The 21,667-nt window shown below is 37.1% G+C and overlaps 1 protein-coding gene across 3 annotated transcripts in view; it reads right to left on the bottom strand.

Annotated features, from left to right (window-relative positions):
• Positions 1-2,074: 2,074 nt before the first annotated feature.
• THOC2 (THO complex subunit 2) overlaps positions 2,075-21,667 on the bottom strand; it is a 45,464-nt gene continuing 25,871 nt past the window's right edge. The window contains exons 22-39 of one of the 3 annotated variants that reach the window (XM_069867566.1): positions 21,007-21,171; positions 20,248-20,523; positions 19,657-19,798; positions 17,067-17,224; positions 15,633-15,761; positions 15,008-15,139; positions 14,743-14,927; positions 13,834-14,018; positions 13,435-13,537; positions 12,622-13,058; positions 11,713-11,771; positions 10,181-10,216; positions 6,004-6,141; positions 5,629-5,698; positions 5,397-5,554; positions 4,664-4,740; positions 4,512-4,559; positions 2,075-2,863 (exon numbers count right to left, since the gene is read on the bottom strand). In XM_069867566.1, the coding sequence (XP_069723667.1) occupies positions 4,532-4,559; positions 4,664-4,740; positions 5,397-5,554; positions 5,629-5,698; positions 6,004-6,141; positions 10,181-10,216; positions 11,713-11,771; positions 12,622-13,058; positions 13,435-13,537; positions 13,834-14,018; positions 14,743-14,927; positions 15,008-15,139; positions 15,633-15,761; positions 17,067-17,224; positions 19,657-19,798; positions 20,248-20,523; positions 21,007-21,171 (2,478 nt within the window). In that variant the 3' untranslated portion in view covers positions 2,075-2,863; positions 4,512-4,531. Of the gene's footprint in view, positions 2,864-4,511; positions 4,560-4,663; positions 4,741-5,396; positions 5,555-5,628; positions 5,699-6,003; positions 6,142-10,180; positions 10,217-10,888; positions 11,772-12,621; positions 13,059-13,434; positions 13,538-13,833; positions 14,019-14,742; positions 14,928-15,007; positions 15,140-15,632; positions 15,762-17,066; positions 17,225-19,656; positions 19,799-20,247; positions 20,524-21,006; positions 21,172-21,667 lie in introns of those variants that run through there. The other 2 variants (XR_011338364.1, XR_011338365.1) reach the window with 2 other exon arrangements.

The raw sequence follows: 21,667 nt of genomic DNA, 5'->3' as shown, positions 1-21,667 counted from the left end.
ACGGCAATGGTTCAGATCCTCATCACTTCCGAGAAGACACGGGCTCATCGCTTCAGGCACAGACAAGGGCACATTACACTTTTTTTTTTTAAACAGAGAAACAAAATGCTCAGAGGAGAAGATTGCTGTATTGCAGGTCATTGAAAGGTCTTTCTGTTGCTGGCATAACATTTTCCCCATTGTTTGTCATGCATTTTATGAACCAGCAGTTGTTTTAACCAGCAGTTAAAATAGCTAATTCATGATGATGTTTTATTAGGTTCAACTCTATGAGACACACTATCAGTTTAGCACAGAACTTCCCATATACATTTTACCAATTTCAAATAGTCATTACAGGCAAATTCTAACCAAACACCAACTCACTAGCCAAATCACACTGCCTGTCTCAGCTTGATCTGCTGATGATATACAGGCTCCTGTCTGTCACCAAAGATTTCCTCGACAGAGAAATGACCCTCAGACACAGGCTCCTCATATATAATTTTTCTGGACAAAGGGGAGCACAGGACAGGAGAGATCCATACAGGTGTGACACTCCGCAGTTGGGTTTAAACACAGCACACAGAAGCTAACTTAGCAATTAAAATAGGACTTAGATTTTTATCATCATTTCCTTGTGTGCTCTTGTATTAAAGGTTCAGTTAAACAGAATATTGACTATTTAAATCTATTATACGTTTCTCAGAGCAATCATGAAAAATTCGCTTGCTCTGATCGAGCTGTATTTCATACACTTCCCCGTGAGCAAACCCCATTCCCCAAGCCTCTGCAACAGGGACCGATCTCCCTGTGCAAACTTGATTTGTATCAATTTCATTAATAAGCCTCTTTCTCGGAAGACACAGCCAACAGAAAGCATTTATGGGAATCACTGCTGCTATGATCAGAGTGCTTAGCAGAGGGACACAGAATTCAGGCAACAGAGACCAGTATTGCACGCTGATGGGAATAATACAAACCGCAGCAGCCCAGCAGGCTAATCAATCTTCTGCTTGTCAATCAAAGTGTAACTTCGCAAACTATGATCATTTTTCCCTCAGTTAGTTTGTAAAAAATGAGAACCCTTTCTTTTATGTAATGATTCCAGTATTATAGGAACTGGAAGTCCCAGGAGAAGCTGTAGGTAAAAGAAATCTCAGTTACCATCACTTTACAACAATGAAATATTTCAAGCTACTTGGATCCTACACATCCTCCAAGAAACTGGTCCTTAACTTGAATGACTTTATAAAGGGACTGTTATTTGCTTTGTATTTGCTGTGCCTTGTAGCAATAGAGGAAAACTCCAACCTTTAGGTAGCAGCTCTGACAGCTCTCACTACTTCTGCTCGTCATCTTCTGAAGCTGTATGTAGGCCGTAACATTTTAGTTTTGTTAATATTCCAGTCTTACTGTTGTGAAATGGCTCCCACTGGCATCAGATCCTCTTCTTCACACTCAACAGTGTACTGCATTGATTTTAAGATGAGGATGAGGAGCAGTATCTGAATTTAGAAAGGACACCGAAGATACAGTAAACACAAAGGCTGAGGAGAAACTGCTCGGTGCAGTCTGATATCACAACTCAACCGATCTATCTGTGAATGGCACCAAAAGGGAAGCTTCCTCTCCAGGTCACCACATCCACCATACCTGCAGATGCAGAGACAAACTCAGACTAAACGAAGACCTTTTCAGAGCACTGCCTTATCAGTGTAATTTGACTAAATTAGGAAATGAGGGGGAAAAAAAGTGTCAGAGATTTTAATTTTAATTGGATGAGGGCCAAATGCCTCAAGAACAATGTAAACTTGACTGAACACAGGAAGTCAAGCCCTGAGTGTCTGGAAGCCACTGGCAAAGCAGCACGTCTGGCACTGTACAGCAGGGATTGCACCCGGTCCACAAGGAGAGACTGAGGGCTCTCAGGTGAAGGCAGAAATCACCCTCCCACAACTCCAACTAATCAAATTTTCCTTATAATACATAAAGCAATAAAGTGACCACACAGAGAATGATTTACGACCCATTGAGAAAACTATTGTTTATTTAGAAAAAAGGTTACACTGGTAGAATTCAGCAGATAAAAAAATTCTTTTTTTTTTTTTAAAAATGTCATTGTGAAACTTTTCAGACTAAAGTTCAGCAAATACAAAGCTCCTGTAGCTGTAATTGAAACTTATTTTATTTCAGTTTTGAAGAGAGCATTTCCAATCAATCTAAAAACAACATGACAAACAAATGTGTGGCAAGGGACAACTGAGCACAGGTTTTTGCTGGGATGGAAGGGACGGGGTTCATTCTTCAATTCTTTAAAGAAGTCAACATTGTACACAATATACAAATAATCCCTTAAGCATTGCATGGAAACAGTGCTCCCACTTGACTTTTTTTTTTTTCAGTCACCGATATTAAAAACAGGCCAAGTAATAAATAAAAACTGAGTTTAAATGAGGTAAATCCAAAAAAGTTCAGTAACTGTTTATTTGTGGTTTTCAAACATCTAAAAGAATGCATTTCAAATTGAAAGAATGACTAAACTCAGGCAGTATTTTCGACAACCTAAAGCGGAACTCTGTACACATGAAACCTCATTTGCACTATGGCAACTGTTTGTTTGCAGCACATTGTGCTAAAATATGGAATAGGTAACACTTTCAGCCAGGTACTGAAAATAAATGTGTAAGAAACTAAGCAACAAGTTAAAATACAGTAATGTACAACTCAACAATTAAATCCTCAGCATGGGGAAATAAAGCAGAGAACTGAATAATTTAAGGAGATGCAGATGGGTCCTCTTCATTCACAAATTTGTGTGCAAGCTATACTCTGGAAAATACATTTCTGGTCACAGCTGGATATCTTCCCATTTCAATCTCGCCTGCAACAAAGGCATACATAACTGGAATTAGATACTGTTCAAATGAACACTGATCTCACAATCTGGCATTTTATTCTATTCACAATTCAAAGAATGAGGGGGGAAAAGAAAGCTATTTTCATCAATCGTTCATTCCCTAACTCTAGTTTAATCCACAGCAAGAACTACATTAACATAAGTAGTGAAACACTAAAAATACCAAAAAAAAAAGGAGGGAGGAAGGCGATTCTGCCCCTCTGTTCCTCTCTTGTGAGACCTCATCTGGAGTATTGTGTCTAGTTCTGGAATCCTCAACATAAGGATATGGAGCTGTTCGAATGGGTCCAGAGGAGGCTACAAAGATGATCAGAGGGCTGCAGCACCTCCCATACCAGGACAGGCTGAGAGAGTTGGGTTTTTTCAGCCTGGAGAAGAGAAGGCTCCAAGGACACCTTACAGCAACCTTCCAGTACCTGAAGGGGCTACAAGAAAGCTGGGGAGGGACTGCTCACAAAAGCTTGTAGTGATAGGATGAGCGGCAATGGATATAAACGGGAGAGGGGAAGATTTAGACTAGACATAAGGAAGAATTTCTTCACCATGAGGGTGGTGAGGCACTAGAACAGGTTGCCCAGGGAAGCTGTGGCTGCCCCATCCCTGGAATTGTCCAAGGCCAGGCTGGATGGGCCTTGGGCAGCCTGATCCAGTGGGAGGTGTCCCTGCCCATGGCAGGGGGGTGGAACTGGATGATCTTTAAGGTCTCTTCCAACCCAAACTGTTCTATGATTCTGTGAAACAAGAAACAAGTAGTCTCTTGTGAAGGTAAAAGCCCTTTTAGAGGTACAGCTCCATCAAAACATTACTACCTCAAAAAAAAAAAAAAAAAATTGCAGTCACTCAGATGTTGTATACTAAGAAGAGAGTTACAAAACATACACTAAAAAAGAGAACAGGATTAGATTCCATACCCCTAAAACTACATCTAAGTCTCCACATAATTGCATAGGTCTGAAAAAAAATTTCAGAACAGTGTCAGCTTCAAATAACAATTTATTTTTCTATAAACTTCCATCTCAATATGGGTTACTTAAAAAATACCCTGAAGATTTTCTTTTTGCAAATAGTTAATGCCTCCATATGGAAATTTTCTTTCGGCTTCTTCCTCTTTACATCTAATCAGATAACAGATTAAGCAGAGATAATGGACTGACTTACTATATTATATAGCAATATGGTTTAAAAGCTACTGCTTTTGTTAAAGATGAAAGAAGAGGATACAAAAATTGAGTTTTCAACATATTAGGCAAGGTATTCCTAATTAAGTGGTAGATTATCAAGACTGATGACTACCAGGATCACATGGATTCACTTCACCTTTCAAACAAGAAACTACACTAAACACCGCTGACCCCCAACCCCACCCTTTTCTCTGGAGCAGGGTTAGGTGGTGCAAAAGGATTTAAGCCTCTATATAGTCTCTATGCTGATGATGGGTAGTTTTCTCCCCGGGATAAAATGAAAGTAACCCAACAAATCACCAAGAAATTGGCCCAGACCAACCAAAAACCCCACAAAGCCCACCCTTTTCACACTTGGGCTGTTTGTATATCCTTCACCAATTAAAAGGAGCCACAGGAGATATCAAGTCAGAGTAAATCATATTTTTTACCTTGACTGGAACAATCTTCATTATCTGTGCTTGTCTGAGGATTTATGAGTAGATTCAACGTTAAGGAAAAAAAAATATGCATTACACCACATAAAATAAAAAGGAAGCTCATTTTCTGTATTTTTCTGAAATGTTAATGTGTACAAGGATATTGTTTCTTTTCTTCTTTCCCTCCAGTGCTGTCTCGTTTTTCTTTCTTTTCTGTTTTTTCTTTGTCATGTCTTGACTCCTTCAGAAAATACACATATTGGAAAAAGTTTACTATAGTACACATTGTACAGTTGGATTAGAAGGATTATACATACTTAAAAGTTATAACTGGCCACAGCTTAAAAAAAAACAACAGTCAGAATGACAGTAATCAGCTTCTATTATTTCTAAGATAATTCTAATTTTGTCTTACAGTTGTACAATAATCGCTATCACTAAAGAGTTACAACTGGGTGCTATTGTTTGGTATTTTACAAATATGATTACAACATACTTAATCTGTTTTCACAAAAAAAAAGCTGCTGACACATGCACTTGAAAATCTGAATACGGACTAGTTTATATGTAAATTAACCCTGCTTTCAAATATTTGCTCACCAAACCAGTCTGCAAATATTCTAGATTATTCAAAACCTAAAGTGCAAGATCTGAATTTTCCTGGCTACTGTCAAAATGAACTACTCCAGTTTACCCTGCCAAGTCTGACTGCTGAAATACTTAAAAGCCACAAGATAACAGGATTTCCAGAAGTGTTATCCTACATATTCACAGTGTATCTTTTTTAAATTCAGACCATAAAGCAGCAATAAAAGTTTGGAAAAAAGAATCAACTTGTTCTGTCAACAAAAGAAAAAAAAAAAATCAAGTCAAGAACATGAGAATTGCTTAGTTTACCTTTTTGCTACCAGAGGAGCTCTTCTCCATCTTTTCTGCTTTAATTGAATCACCTTTCTCTTTCCCAGAAGACTTTGATTTGTTCTTCTCCTTCTCCTTTTCATTTAAGCGAGGGGAATCAGAAGGACTTTCACTTTTACTATGTTTTGAAGAACCAGCTAAAAACACAAGAGAAAGTTGTAATTCACAACAAGTAAAAGCCTAATACACAAAGATAAAATAAAATACATACTTGTCCCATTTTCCTCTTTGCGTCGTTTAGTTGAATCCTGTGGTATCTCTCGGTCACTGTTTGAATGATCCTGGCACCAAATACAATGATGCAGATGTTAGCAGATTAAAACTTACTCCTGAAGTAGCACCTGCTTACAATGTTGTTTTGGAGAACTAATTTTTGAATATTTAAAATGTATAAAGCTTCTTGCAATCAGTTTTGAAGGGAAAAGTTTTGAATATGTTATTGTAAACCGACCTTTGAAAAAGTAACAGAACAAAAGAAAAACTACTCTGATACAGATCACTTCTGCTTGAACAGGCATTACTTCGAACAGGAAGTCTTCCAAATACAGACCAACTTTCTAAACTAATCCATAAAAATTTCACCAACCCTTTTTCGATCTTTCCTCTCCTTTTCATCTTTCTTCTCTCTCTCTCTGGATCTTTCCCTTGACTTGTCCAAATCTTTCTTCTCCACTTCTCTCTCTTTACTCTTGGACAGTGTTGGAGTAGTGTGGTTAATGTAGTGCTGTTAAATTAAGGCAATATCACCAAATATTAATGTGTATTCCTAGATGTGCAAATAGCAAGTCTTACTCTAGAGTAACATATCTAGCTATATCTAGCTCCAAGTGTGAAATAAAACATTAACACTTTACCAGCAAAAAAAAAAAAAGTGAACACACTTTCAAACTTGTTATCTATAATATAACCTATAGCTTTGTTTTCTCAGCACTGGAAATTCAAGAACATTTTCTCTTAATTGAAAGACTTATATTAAATACAGTTTTTCACCAGTATTGTTTGAGACATCAAAACAAATCAGACAGCAGCACTATTGAAAATGGACATGCAGACTGCTGGACTGACCAAACACGTGCAATCTTGCCTGGAATGAACGAACAGAATCAGGTTCTGATTAATTTTTAATAATGTTAATCCACCAAAATTTAAGCCAATACTTTGAATAATATGTTTTTTCATCTGAAGTAATTAAAAACTCCACCTTAAGCCTAAGCTTCAAATGATAAAAGCAGCTGAACGTTAAAGAATTGGGTTTGCTCTGTAATGTGTTCTTGGTTGTTATTCCCCTCTCTTCTAAGCAGTTTTGATAAGTTTTGTAAAACATGCTACTAATGCTGTCTTTTGAAATACAGTTGTACAGTTTGATTTCTCTAAAAAGTATTTTTCATAAAATACGAATAAGAGCACATTTTAAATAAAAAGCACCTTTCCTTGGTGTTTATATACATAAGTTACAGCAACACACAGCTTTAAACCAGTATACTTTGAACTCTCCCCAGCTTCATAAGCTATCAGTTTCATTTGGGAAAAAAAAAAAGTATCTTTAAATTAAAATGTCGTCTGTACTTCTTTTTAGAGATGTATCTTACTTAAAGGACACCAAAGAATGAGGCAAGTGGAAGATTAGTTTAGAGCAACCTAGAAATCACTTGAACCAAAGCAAATATTATTTCAAATATTTTTATTCTTTTAATTAAATTAATCCTGCCCCCTTCTCCAGTTCCTGTAAATGTTTAACTTACCAAAACTTGATGTTACTGGTCCTATGTTAAAAGTAACACTGACAATGCTAGGTCTCTTTTACTTTTATTGCTTAGCTGGATTTTTATCACCCTCCTACACCAGAGACTGAAGCTTCAATACTCCTTTCACAAGATACTTTTTTTTTCTGCTCACTCCTCTTTTCTTGTCCTACTTCCTACATCGCCATTCCACAAGTAAGTTTATCCTTGCTCCCTTTTTTGCTGTTGACTTTGAACAGTGACTTGCAAATATTCTTTTTCTATGAAGCCTCATTCAATTGTTTCCCAGAGACACGTTCCATGTGAGAAACAAACATGTAGCTCTGCCTTCTCCTGTTACATTTCTTACATTCACATGGTTGCTCACAACACATTCCACGGCTCTTCTACCATCCCAGAGCAGAGTTTTAGAAAACTGCACCCTTCACACCCCATTTACAAGAAAAGGCTGGATTTAGCTCATCAGGCTTTACAATCTTGCTTCTAGAAATGCTGCTAACTGAAACTATACCAAATTTTGGGTACTGTTACATGTTGTGTAACCTGGGCAAAGGCCCAGGCAAGAACAAACACAAACCTAACTCAAGTCTGGACCATTTATTATATAGCCTGCAATGTACATCAACACTTTAATAGTCTGGCCTCAGAAACTGGGCTATTTCAGGAGTAAAGAAAGCCTGCATGCATACAGCAGCACTAGACTTTTAACTTTCAGTTGAAGCTCAACTCATATATCTCACAGGCTTCTGAAAAACCCATCCTTTCCCCTATCAAGTACATGGCAGTAAAGCAGAGAATTTAAGTGGTATTATACCATGTATATAGAACATCATCAGGAAGTGCCTTAAGTCTGTTAGAATGGCACTGAAGAATGAAAATTAGTTCATTAAGGGAGAAAGAAGACAGCATTTAGAAAAAGGAAAGGGTTGGACATCCCCATCCCCCAAGCACTTAATATATCCATGAAAAAGTCACAGCTCCAATACACTTCCAGCTAAGTGTGGAAAAAAAACATTATAGTTAATTCTACACAAACCCATTATAGTTAATTCTAAATTTTAACTTTTTTAATTGACTGGAAAAAGCTGTTTGTTAATAATTTAATTACAAATAGCTCCACTGTCTGCTTGATTACTACAATCAATAATTGTAGTAATTCAGCTTAAGCAATGAAAACTTAAGTGAAGTTTCAGTTAACCAGTTGAAACTTGACTAATACAGTAAGGGAGGGAAGTGAGATTACGTAGACACCATATACCACAGGTCAGACATGAGCTCAAGACAAATATTATTGTTTCCTAATCTCTAAAAACCTAAACATACAAGATAGCATGACAGTGATGTATAAAATTTTTTTGTAAGTATACAGATTCAATCTATAGACGCTATAATTTCATCAACTGAAGAATCAAAGGATGCTTCCTATAAACACTCTCCCTATAAGCAGGTATGGTGGGTATTGGAACGATTCGTTTTAAAAGAAAGAAAAAAAAAACATCAGCAAGTGTCAATTATAAAATTAGAGGTATTTTGAAGTAAAACAAAATGTTCTGAACACTGTTTATACAGATAGGCACAAGTAAAACAGCACTGTAAATACAGAATAAGAATTGATAATCTATTATGCATTTTTAAATTAAGTTTATAGGAGTGTATCTAGGATTACTTCTAAGTTATTCAGGAAATTGAAATGGTCACCATTTTCCAAGTGATAAACATTTGTGCTATCTAGTTACACATGGATACTGATGCGTAATCAAAAATGTTAAAAGCAACTTCAGAAGATGTGATCCATTTCCTATTAGCCATATATCTTAATATTAGTATGTTTACTGTACTTGTGACTGTACAATGCAAGTGGTTGAGTTTAAAGAAAGAATAGCTGCAGAATCTGCCTAAAATGGGCCGTTCAAAAATGTCATTCAACTCTCATCCCACTCCACTCAGCACTTTTCAAGCCACAACTGGATACTGTGCTCAGTTTTGGTCCCTGCTGTACAAAAAAGATGTGGCCAGGCTGGAGAAGATCCAGAGAAAGTCCACAAAGAAGATCAAAGGACAGAGAAGGCTGCCACATGAGGAGAGGGCGAGAGAAAAGGAGCCTTAGGGGAGACCTTACCACCATGTTCCAGCATTTAAGGGTGGCTACAAAGAAGATGGAGACACCCTTTTTACAGGGAGTCACACCAAAAAGACAGCACAGGTTACTCCTGGAGAAATTCCAATGCGACACAAGAGGAAAATTTTTCACAAGGAAAGCAATAAGCCATTGGAATTATCTTCCTAGGAAAGTGGTGCATATCCCAACATCAGACCCTTAAGATTCAGCTGGACAGGGTGCTGGGCCATCTTGTCTAGACCGTGCTTTTGCCAAGAAAGGCTGGACTAGATAAGCCCTGAGGTCCCTTCCAACCTGGTATTCTATGATTCTAAGAACTCTTGAACATATTTTTAACACAGATTATTATAAAATACTGGATCTGAAGTGCGTTTACAGGAAGTAAATTCATGAAGAGGTTGCCCATGATGCTTAGAACTACAGTACCACAGCACTACAACATTATACAACAGCAGCAAGACGAAGAGTACTGACATTCCAGACCTAAGCCTCAAATATTTTTGGTTTTCAATATCTTATAAATAGGGACTATTTTAATTGTTCCAATATCTCTTCAGGAAAAAAAATGGCTTAATCATAAGGACATTACTTAAAATTCACAAGTTTCAGAGAGGATCAGAAAATACACTGACCCATAAAATCTCCTTTCTAATATTGACAGAAAGGTAAAGTTCAGGGGATTTTCACTATCTTCCTTTCACATAACCATTCTTCTCCTGTAAAGAGGTTCTATACAGCAGAGTGAAAAAAAAAATCCCTCTGTCACTACACTAGTATTCACAGGAATGGAATTTGAATTTTTTGATGGAATTTGCCACAAGACCAAAAAGTTAAGTTCTCTCAACTTAAAACATGGGTGAAAATATGAAAGTAAGCTTTGGTGGTGTCTAAAAGATTCAAACCTTTGCTGAAGAGTCCTTGAGTTCGTTGATGTTGTCCTGTAGAAAATGAATGGAGATGACACGTAAGCTGGAATAGTTTTCAGAAACCAGAGGAACTTTGGGAAGCATGGTCGTACCCTTGAAACAAAAACCAGCTACTCCTTCTGGAATAAATCTTATGTTAATAACGTACACTGAATAATGCTCGGAATGGAAATATTTTTTAAAAAGAAAGGAGAAAAAGACAGTCATATCTACTCTCTGGATCTAATCAAGTAAACTACAAAATGTCTTTATCTCTAATTCTTCATAGAACAGTAAAAAACACTCTCCTGCCAAGATAAAATATAAAGAAAAAAAATCTTAACTTTAAATACAGCTGAACCACAGATGAAACAGGTTTAAAATGTTTTTAAACCTGTATCTTCTCCACTTTCTGTTAAATGTGGTAGAAGACATTAGAATGACTTTACACTGCCACTCAAAAACTAGGCAAGAAAAAAATTTGTCCTTTTGAGTAGTTATCACTATCACCTGCTTCCTCAAACCCAAAACCAGTAACAGCTGTTTGAGTCCTCCAAAATTAGCCTTAATCTATCAAGTAAATTTTACATAGAAAACTAAGTACTCAAGAAAAAAGAAAAGCTTTTTCTAAAGTTGGTAAGATGGTGAAGTTTAAAGGCCCACATAATCCATCACAGTGCTCTTGATGAAGTATTAGTGACTTACAGTTTCAAACGTTCAACGTACTGCAAATTCAAAGATTCCATGAACATAGATGGTTTAGAAATAAAATAAATATGGAGCAAGGAATGGCTACCCTGAGTCTTCAAGTAGGCTACGCCCATGGTTTTGTGCTGCGCTTGAATGCTTGGGGTTTCTCTTTGCTGGGTAGTAGGCTTGGTTGCCACATCTGGTTTTATCGTAACGCAGGGCTCAACATGGTGGGAACCCATTGGAAATAAACAAACCTCGAAGGGAAGGTACAACAGAAGCTCATGCGCATTGAATACACACAACTACAGGAGAACTGATCACCAAGGAGACTTTAAAATGGAACTCCTTTCTTTCAAGGATCCTCCTTAGAAGGCACATATCGGTATGATGATCATCAAGAAGCCTGATGAATTCAGAGGCATTGTACATCCCGTATCATCCAGGAATCTTCAGTGCTATAGATTCTTCAATAGAAGTGCAGAAAAATATGCTCCGCTCTGCTGCAAAGACTCGTTTGCTTGTAGCTACCATTGCACTCCAAAAAAACTGACTGCTTAAAACCATGAGGCACTTCTGTGTAAAAATTCTCTTGCAATTTCCAAACACTATTTACAAAATTTGTGCTAGGTCCTTGAAGCATTATTTTGGTTAAGTAAAAATATTTTTATAGAAAAAAGACAGTCCACCAATAAAGAAAAGGTATGCATTTTCTAATGCAACATAAAACCTCCAGTGGCTCCAGTGTATACTTGGCACAAAACTTGAAGGAAGTCGAACATTGGCATCCCAAACTCGTGAGCCTAACATGGGTGCTGCCTTCCTCAGGCTATACTAACCTTTACTGTTGAGGAATGTGATGGAGAAGAATGTGTATCAACTTTACGGCGTTTTTGTTCTGAGGAAAGAGAAGAACAATAGCATTGTGAAATCACAATTAAAAGATGATAAACTCTCTGAAGGATCAAAATAATTTAAGCTAGATTTAAATTCTTACCACTATGTAAATTTCTTTTCTTAAGCTAGAGTTACCAACATGCCTTGACCCTCTCTTTAATAAAGTTTGCAGGAAAAACGTCATGTGAACTGACTGCTACAAATTTATGCTCCCTTCAGACTTCCATCTTATGTAAGACTATCTGAATTTCAGAGGAGCTGCTACAAAGGCCCTGAAATACTGAACTCAAATGCAAAGCAGTACTCCTTCACTTGTTTACCTTAAGCAGTGCAAGTATAAAACTCAACATCAGCCACAGATTATAGAAACTTAAAATACCAATTTTAAGGATTTGTTAACCCTTAATATAAGAAGGAACTGGTAAAGCTTACTGTGTCCTTCTTAAGGACACAAAGACCTACATATTCCACATCCCCTCTTTTCTTTCAATTTAAAGGTTACTATGAAACTCTGACTACACTCTTAGGTTTTTGTGTTACATTTTTGCAAAACTTGAAAGGCCACAGTTACATTAAAAGTAATTCAGATTTACATGAAAAAAATTGGCAGGCTTTATGAAAATGAGCACTCACGAAAGACATGAAGTTCCCACGTTCACACAGTTCACCTTTCAGAGATACCCTGACTACCTACTCGAGGCACTAACTGTATTTAAAAGCCAGTGCCACAATGTTAGTTGTTATGTAGCAGTTCTTTCTTGCCAAGTCTAGCATCTTTTGATATTCAGTGGTTTTTCAGCGTCACATTCTATTTTTCTAGATGTGAACAGAAATCAAAAATGCAAACTTACCCCTTTCAGATTCTGATGTTTCTGATCTGGGAACAGGTGACTTCAAGGACCCAGCTACTGGCATCTTTTCTCCTCCTTTAGCATTTTCCTTGGATTTGATTTCCTTCGCTACATCTCTTTCTCTCGATGGCTCCTTCTCTCTCTCCTTTTCTGCAGTCGACTTTGACTCAACGATGGTAACAACTGTCTTCGATTTTTCTTCTTTTGAAGCTTTTTCTTCTTTCTTGACTTTTTCCTTCTCCTTGTCAGATTTTGGCGTTTTCTCCTTGATCTCTCTTGCTTTGTCATCTTTGTTTACCCGTTCTTCCTTTGGTTTATCTTTCCCATCCTTCCCAAGTGCCTTCATCTCTGGAGTGGCAGCTGGAGTCTTCTCTTTTTTTTCTTTATCTTTTTCCTTCCCACTTTTTTCTTTATCATCCTTCTCTTTAATAATTTTGCTGCATCAAAAATAAAAAGGCCAATTAGCACACATACAAAGCCACCTCTAGTTTTATCACAAAATGTTTACTTCTGATGGTTTGACAAAACATCCCAAAGCAGTTACTGCGAGACCTCAGGTGTGCTGTCTCTTTATCAGAGCAGTAAAAAACAACAGGTCTCATTTGTTTTATCTTCATTTAGCTCAAATGGAATGCATTTAACAAGTGTCAGATCATTACAGTTGTATATTTGGAATAAATTATCTTATTTATTGAACTTTGAAACAAAGTATGTGGAATCCCTACATAAAAAAGACAAGGCAGGTCAGTTTCAAGTGTAATTCTATGGTCTGGACAGAAGAAAATAGAGAACATCAGAGTATTTTATCCCCACCTGTTGGAAGCACTGTTTCCATTGCTTGTCGTCACCTTTGGTGCAGCGTTGACAGCTTTATTAATAACTTTCACTACACCCTGAGATTTCTCCTTCAGTTTATCTGTTTAAAAAAGAGAATAATTTCATTTCTACAAGTTAGTATAAATCTTATTGGTTAAAATAAAACAAGCACCTAGGGACACTCGTGTAAGAACACGTGTAACATACAGTTAAAAATAGGTAACTAAATGTAGAACACCCTCTTCCCAAAACAATTCAAAATAAAGAACACACAATGACCCTATTTAGCATCGCATTTAGATATTTTCTTTTAACGAGTCAAATTTTGAGAGAGCAGCCTGCAATGTCAGAACAATTCTACTAAAAATAAATAAATTAAACAAAAGGTTTGTTTACCAGTCTCCTCAGTAGTGCCTTCTTCCAGTCTAACTGTATTTATTGTGAGAGACGCAGGCATCCCAGCACCACCTGGCCCATTTTGTACTGTTGCAGCTACAGCATTCCTGGCAGGTGGGTCTTTGTGGTGGAATTCATTTTCAGGTATCATGAAAGGCTTCCTACTTTTCAACTGCCCAGAATAGCTGTAAGTCGCACAGATTGTTAAATATGCACAAACAAAGCAAAACATGGGTTGAATTTTAAATGAGGATCTATCTAAGAGTTCATCTGTTACTTATTTCACAGTTTTTCCCAATTGATACGCAGTTTCTTCCCCCTTTATGGATGAGCTCAAAAGAGAAAAAAAAACAAAGCAAACAACAAATAGAAAGACACTGGACACCGAAGCAGCCCTACATCCACACCTTCTTCACCACCACCACACAGCCCACACACGTGCACGCCAAACATACAGAAGAACCAGCCTACTGAAAAAAGTATACAATTGTCAAGGCAACCTGAATCGTCCCTCACACATGTGGATGATTCTGCATCACACAGACTTAGAACATAAGTATTATAGTATCATATAAACTTCCAATATCTAAATGGTCCTGCATAAGTAGCCCTTGGCGTTTTTCACTTTACATTTCCCATTTACGTGCTACTATACTATTTCTCTAAAATTAAGCTACCCTCTTGTGAGTGGAAATCTTTAAAGTGTTTTACTAGAGTCTTGTAAAGGAAATGAGCGATCATCCAGCACAAAATGAAAGTTTTCATTCACACCGCCAGCCCCAAGATGCAGGATAGCAAAATCTTCTGTGATAAGGTAAAAATCAAACATTAGGACTGTAACAGTTCCGAGTCTTTAGAAGCCTTTCATGATCCACTTTTAACCACTTTCTTAAAGTAAGGTGTTGTTACCCCATAGCCAACGCATATAGGTCAGGTCTCTTCTCTTTCTCTTCCTGACATATCTTATGTACTCTTCTTTCCAAGGCTTGTCCCAGGTTCAGCACTTTTGGATACCACGGAAGGATTTTGGTCAGCACAATCAGGATATTTCTGATATGTGTATATTCACCAGTTTCAAGGCAGTGCACAGAAGCCTAGAACACAAATTAAATCTAATGAGGTCAGGTTTTATTAAAGCTTCCAAAACTCTAAGTTTCTCAGCACCTTTATTTACCTTAGTTAATTTATAGTGCCATTTGTGTACCACATGTCTAAAATTCTCATAATCCAACTGATCAGCTTTATTTCCACCATCAAATCCAGTTGCCCGTAATATAGTTAGGAAGCCTGGATAGTTGCCACATTCCTAAGAAGAAAAAAAGAAAAAAAAAATCTTTCTCTAGGAAGAACAAAACCACTAAACTCTGCACAAGTTAACGATAACTGAAGAACATTTTCACTGATTCTGCTAAAGAACTATGATGCAATCACACTTAACAAGACTAAAACACTTTCTTAAAAGCTTATTTATGTTCAAATTTTATTTGGGGGCAAGAGAAAAGTTTATTCATAATTTAATGAACTTCTGCAAGGATATTATGAGTTTCCACATGGTCCCTCAATTATGTTCAAGACAAGCTATGAGGAAATCAGAAAAATAAAACTTTTTTAGTCACTGTATTTTTTTGACACTATTGAAAATTACTTCTATCAAAGCCACATGAATTACAGAAACTCAATTCTAAGATTATGCCATCAGAAAAATTCAAACATACACAATTTCACTAAATCCATTTTTACTGTGCCGAATTACACAAGTGATCATTATATAGTCTCATAAGCAAACTCATTTCACTTACCTTTTCATATATGACTCTGTCACTGTGCCATCTAGTCACAGTCTCCAGCATACAGCATAAAAACCTGCCATATCTACTAGCTTCATTTTCAGTGCAACTTGCAACTGTATATATAATATCAGAGAAAACCTGTGAATAGGAGTAACAAAAAGTTACAATGAATTTACAAAAGGAAACCAACAAGAATTTCACATTTCTCTTATCTCAACCACCATTAAGCTCATTTCTAAGCATACAGGACCTCTCAAAAATCTCAGTTTGTTTTCAAGACTTTATTACCTAAACGCTTGTTCTTCAGACTTAGACCACAAGATAAGCACTGCATGTAGCTGCTGCTGACACAGAGTCATAGTGTGTTTTCATTGTTAGTCTGTATTCCTTGGAACATAACTGTTGTGCTTTCAAATTAACTGTTTGAGCAGGTAAAAGTAAACACCTAGCTAGGCTGATGCAAAAGGTTTTTTCCTGCAGGTTCATCACACAGGGCTCATGCAGTTGCCTCCTTCTGTCACCTAGAACATGGACTGAATATTTAACTTACAATGCTTTTTTGGACCTATAAAATCAAAGCAGACACCGACCTTAAATTTCGCATCTCAATGAAAACCAATCTTAATTTAATATTCATATAGAAACAACCTTCACCATAACTGTTTACAATACAGCCCCATAAACCTCCTTTTAATCAAAGCTCATAGTCAAACCTGTTACAACTGCACAGACAATGCGCTAACTTAATGTGACTTCTTATAGCACTTAGTGCCAGAATAGTATTGACACCCTGAACACTACAGTCAACTGGTACTGCTGGAGCTGAATGCGTCCTGCAAGATTCTTTCAGCCGTTTTCTCCACCTTTTTCCTCCAAATGAGAAAAAGAATGGCTATATGGACAGTGAGAACAGCCTGCCTCCTCCAAACTGTCCCATTTGACCCAGAAAGTCAGGCTGCTACGGCTATCATAAGCACTCCCCATGTCCCCACACGAGTCCTCCCCCATGTCTCAGCAGCGATATGAACTAGTCCACTGCCTGTAGCACCATTTGCCAGGGTCAAAAGGGTCCTAAGGGTGTTGCTGGTATAAGAAGCTTAAAGTTGATACCATGGCAGTAGGGCACACCCAACTAGAAGGGAAGGGTTGGATGAGGTCAATAGAAACACAGACCACTAGAGGGCTGCAAAACATGAATGGAACTTCTATGACCTGGCTTTAAGTCCCACCAGGATCAATCAAATATTACATTTCTTGAAAATAATGCCCCAGAAAAATTTGGTTTGTAGAATGTGAAGTACAAAAGAGAACTTTTCATTGTTGCAGATTCTCAAACATAGGTAATTACTTTGTTTACCTCTTTCAGGAGGCAAGTGGGATACTAATTTTGCATGTTCATAACAGTAATTAAGTGTATACACACACAGAGTTCTAGCTACTTACTCTGTCATAGCAGAGAAGCGTGGAGAAGTTGGGTGTTTTCTGCTGATGCACCAGTTCTACAAAGTGAGCACAATAAACGGCATCGATTGCCGAAAAAATGCATCGAGGAAATATACATAACTGCAAGAACTTCGTGATAGTCTCATTTTTGGTAGACTCTTTAAAAACAAAGAAGTTGAGAGAGAAAAAAGGAAGAAAGAAAAAAAAAAAAGTTAGTTAATGGGTTAACACTCAACTACTCTCTTCACAGGAAGTTCAGTGTCACACATCCATATCCATATCCTAGAGTTTGTACATTATTAGGCTGCTTGTAATCCAGACATATCTTTGGCACTGCCTAGAAAAAGTCAAAATAAGCTGCACTGTTCAAGGACTAGGGGAAGGGTATGAGGATGGTTGTGGCAAATCTTTATTTCTTACTGGGAAAATTCTTTTTAATACACAGTGAGGGGGAGGAAAACAAGTTCAGAAAAAATTTCAGTGAACTTCTCCAGCTGCTCAAATTCTGTGTATTAGCAAAAGGAACACCATCTGCTATTTCTGTAGAAGACTTGTTTTAACTTTTCTAGATGGAGCTGACTTTTAGCTGCTTCCTAAGAAATGGAAGAAGACGCTATCTACATACACAATCCCCTAACAATCATTTTTCCAATCAACCAAACAATTATAGGACTTTAGAGGAACAGTGTTCAGTAAACCACCATTCCAATACACACACACATTTTGTGAAAGTTGTTTTCACTGAGTAAAGACTACACTGTACACTGAACAGTTACCTCTTCCGTTTAAATCAGCTACTGGTTGGTCAGCAGAACAGCCTAACATATACCCCAACTGGTCCCATACTAGCTCTTGCCAAGTTAACAAGGAGCATAAAAACAAGCTTGGTAGGATGTACAGCAGAAAAAGAAGGTGGGAAGAAAATAAACATATGGCCAAAGCACAGAACTGAAGACTACAAATTGATGCCTTCAGAGGAAGAACAGTCATGGTCCTCATGAGGTCAACTGGTGTTTTTGCACTGGGTTTCTTGTAGAGGCTATAGGTCACAAGTCATAAGACCCAGGATTTACTTGCTTCGATTCTGTGATGCTCATGGAATAAAAGCTTGTTCAAGAACAGATTGTTGGCTTTTAAGTAAAAGTTTTATGTTGATTTTATTTCATTTTAGTATCCACCCCTCAAAGTTTACAACAAGGCTCCAATACCAAGAAAAACATAAACCAGGAGAATGGCAGGTCACAGAAGAATCAATCAAATGGGAAAGTTTTACTTCAAAAGTGTAAGAGTAAAGCAAGTACACAGCCAGCCAGAACAGCTAGTTTCCGGTTGTTAAAACTACCAGTATACTTGCTCTGCCAAAATTACCCTACTCTTAATAAAACCACGCCATCAAAGGTATCTATGCAAAAAGCCAGACTTCAAAAAAAAACAAAAACAAAAAACCCTACAACTACAGTGGCTGTGCTGTTCAATTTCCTCATGTTGCACAATTACTTTGAACAGGAAAATTGCTGAAAAAGTTAAGTTTGTCTCCAGATACAATGATGGGAAACTTCTTACAGCTGAACCCTCAGCACCCAAGCACTAATGACAGCTTCTCCCCACACATCTGTATTAAGAGCACATGTTTATATACAGATCTCACACACACAATTCTCCACATGCTTTTGGGCGCTCCCCTTAAGCAGACAAATTTGTCAGTAAACTCTAGACCAAGTTTCAGTCAGGTTGTAATTTTTCAACTGGCAATTTCACATAGCTAATTAGCCATCTCTACCACTACATCAAATATTTATTGTGAATAACCTTTCTTGATTTAACTGTCAAGGTTTCTCCATTAAACCAGTTGGGTTCTTACACGAGTCAGACAATAAAATGCTTTTCCACTGGATTATGCTAGGCTCCTTGGGACAGACGAAAAACTACTTCCAGATACAAACTGAAAGTTCTTCCAGAGAAAACTGACCAGACGAAAACATTTCAGATTAACCATACTAACAGAGTTCACAATCAATAGGAAACATTACAGAGGCTTTGTCAGAAAAAAAAAGTTTGTTCTTCCTTCTATCTGTCATATGAGCCATATGCATGCTGTTTCATTTTGTGGTGCTGTTAGGCTGGCACGATAATTGTCACTGGAGTGGAGTTTGTTACCATCCAAATACTGGCATATTTCTCTTAATCGCAGAACTTACTTTAAGTTAACTCAAACCGCTCATTGAGAGTTTGCATGACTATTTCTTGAAATGCAACAATCATCTTAACAGCACTCTAACTGAAGCAAATAAACGCAATTACAACTTTCCACTGAATTGGTCAACCTCTTATTTTCTAAATCAGTGCAATATTTAAAAGGTCTTGACATTGAAAGAAACAAACAAAACATCTCCCTGAAAATGAACTACTCAGCACTTACAGCAAAGACACATTACATTCTAATTAAAAGTTTAACTTGCTAATAGACCTCAAACATGTAAGAAATCAAATTTTAAAATCAACATTAGGAGTATTAGTTCAAGCTGAATTTTTAGTTCTGGGGACAGCAATGACAAAAACATCCAGATTGTTTCCTCCTACACACACTTACTTGCCAGAAGCCAGTTATCCTTCTCTAGTTTCAGTCTCTGTAGAACCCTCTGCACATGTTCCAACTGCTTCTTCTCCTCTTCTAGGAGCTTGTCCTGAAGAGCTGTGCAACGTTCTTTTTCTTTTTTCTTTTTATTTGGAGGCTACAAAACGTCAATGCAACTCAGTATTGTACTAACACTTACTACAGACAGAGCAACTAAACTTTTGATAATGTTAAAGAATACTTGAAAAGCTTTATTTCACTAATGTTCTGCTCTAGTAATCAACTGATTTTTTATTAACACTGGCTGACTAGAAGTTAAGAAAAAAAGGGATCAGCTAAACCACAGACATTTTCGACCACATGTCGAAGATGGCCTTCTGAAACAGATTTTCCGGTAATTTTCGTTTAATGAAGTCACTGGTACTTTTAATATGGGCATTGTAAGGAAGAGTCAATCCAAATTATGTGAACATGACAAAGCAGAGTGAATGAATCGGGTGACAAAACCTCCCACATCTAAATGACCTTAATATAAGATCACACACAAAAAAGAAGTATTTCAAGGTTAGAAAGTTTAAAGCAGACCATTAAAATATATTAGCTCACCATTTCCTGATTGTCATCTATGGCTTTCATCTGGACTTTTAGTTTATTGACTTCTCTGTCATAGCTGCTGTGTGGGACAGCAAGGTCATACATAGTCAAAGACCAGAACGTAGCATAGAATTGAGGACTGATGTCATCCCAAACCTTGGGAAGGTGCAGGGAAATCACAGCATCATGAACAGGAGCCATCACCAGCTCACATGATGTAATGTATTTGTGAACTTTGTGCTGCTGTTTATTTCCCTTCTCAGCTTTTTTTAGTTCATCATACTTCGACTACGGGTAAAAAAAAAAAAAAGAAAAAGAAAAGTGAAGAAATCCAATATAATTTAACTCTACCTAACAAACATTTACATATGTAAAATAACATTTATGTACATGATACACTGAAGAACATCGTACAGAACTTTTAGTATTCATCCACAGTGGATGAATTTATCTTCACTGATGCTGCTACCTATGTTACAGTAACACATACTGCAACAAGTAAAAACTGTTCTCAATAGTTAACATATCAGATGCAAGGGTAAATTTATTTCTGACATTTCCTAAGATACCATGCCTTCTGGTAAAGATTTCCCTCCCAGAAAACATCCATCCAAAATATCCGCAGGATAACCTGTTCCAGCCACAGCTTCTCTTTCTACCTCTACTCAAAGCTTCTGCAGGTTCTATTTTAGCAATCTTAAGCCTTAGCAAGAACCTAATGCAGATATTGATAATGTGTGACATAGCAGCACTAAGAAGAGTTTTACTTACTGAAATATGGTGTGCATACATGGGCCTTGAGAGGAAAAATGCAGCATCATGAGGTGTATGAAACTCATTACAGAGAACATCAATAGAAGGCACTCGCTTAATATAATCCTCTGTGCTTAGATTGGAGGCTAAAAACCCACCAAATTGTACCAGGGTGTCATGGCACTATAGATGAAAGAAAAAACAGCACATAGTATTATTTTGAACAAAAGTGAAGTTACGGAGAGTTTGAAAACTTTTTTCTTTTTTTTTCCTTTAAAAAAAGTTAACAATACAATACAGCAAGAATCTTCTCATGAGAGAAGAGATGCTAAATTTTCTATGCCACATCTTTCTGTCACTCAGTGACTCAACTGTAAGGAAGACAAGAGCTCTGCAAAGCCAGCACAACTCTAACAGCATTCTGTTCTACCAGAATGAAATGAAACTAGTTCCTACCAAAAGAAATCAGGCCACTGCTTTAAAAAAAAAAAATTCCTCTAACAAAGCAAGGAAAGCCAACTTAAGAAATAAGAACTTAACTTATAACAGAGGATGTTTTAATCTTTCACTCAGAAGTCATTTGTCAATATTTATTTAATACGCCCATATATTTTATTACTGAGACCACTGCAACTAATTTTGAAAATTCTTATATATTCTTATTTACATGTTGAACTCT

Source organism: Phaenicophaeus curvirostris, chromosome 13, assembly GCF_032191515.1.
Source record: "Phaenicophaeus curvirostris isolate KB17595 chromosome 13, BPBGC_Pcur_1.0, whole genome shotgun sequence".
NCBI classification, from domain to species: Eukaryota; Metazoa; Chordata; class Aves; order Cuculiformes; family Cuculidae; genus Phaenicophaeus; species Phaenicophaeus curvirostris.
The sequence above is the reverse complement of the archived record's forward strand: the minus strand, read 5'-3'. Positions and strand labels throughout refer to the sequence as shown.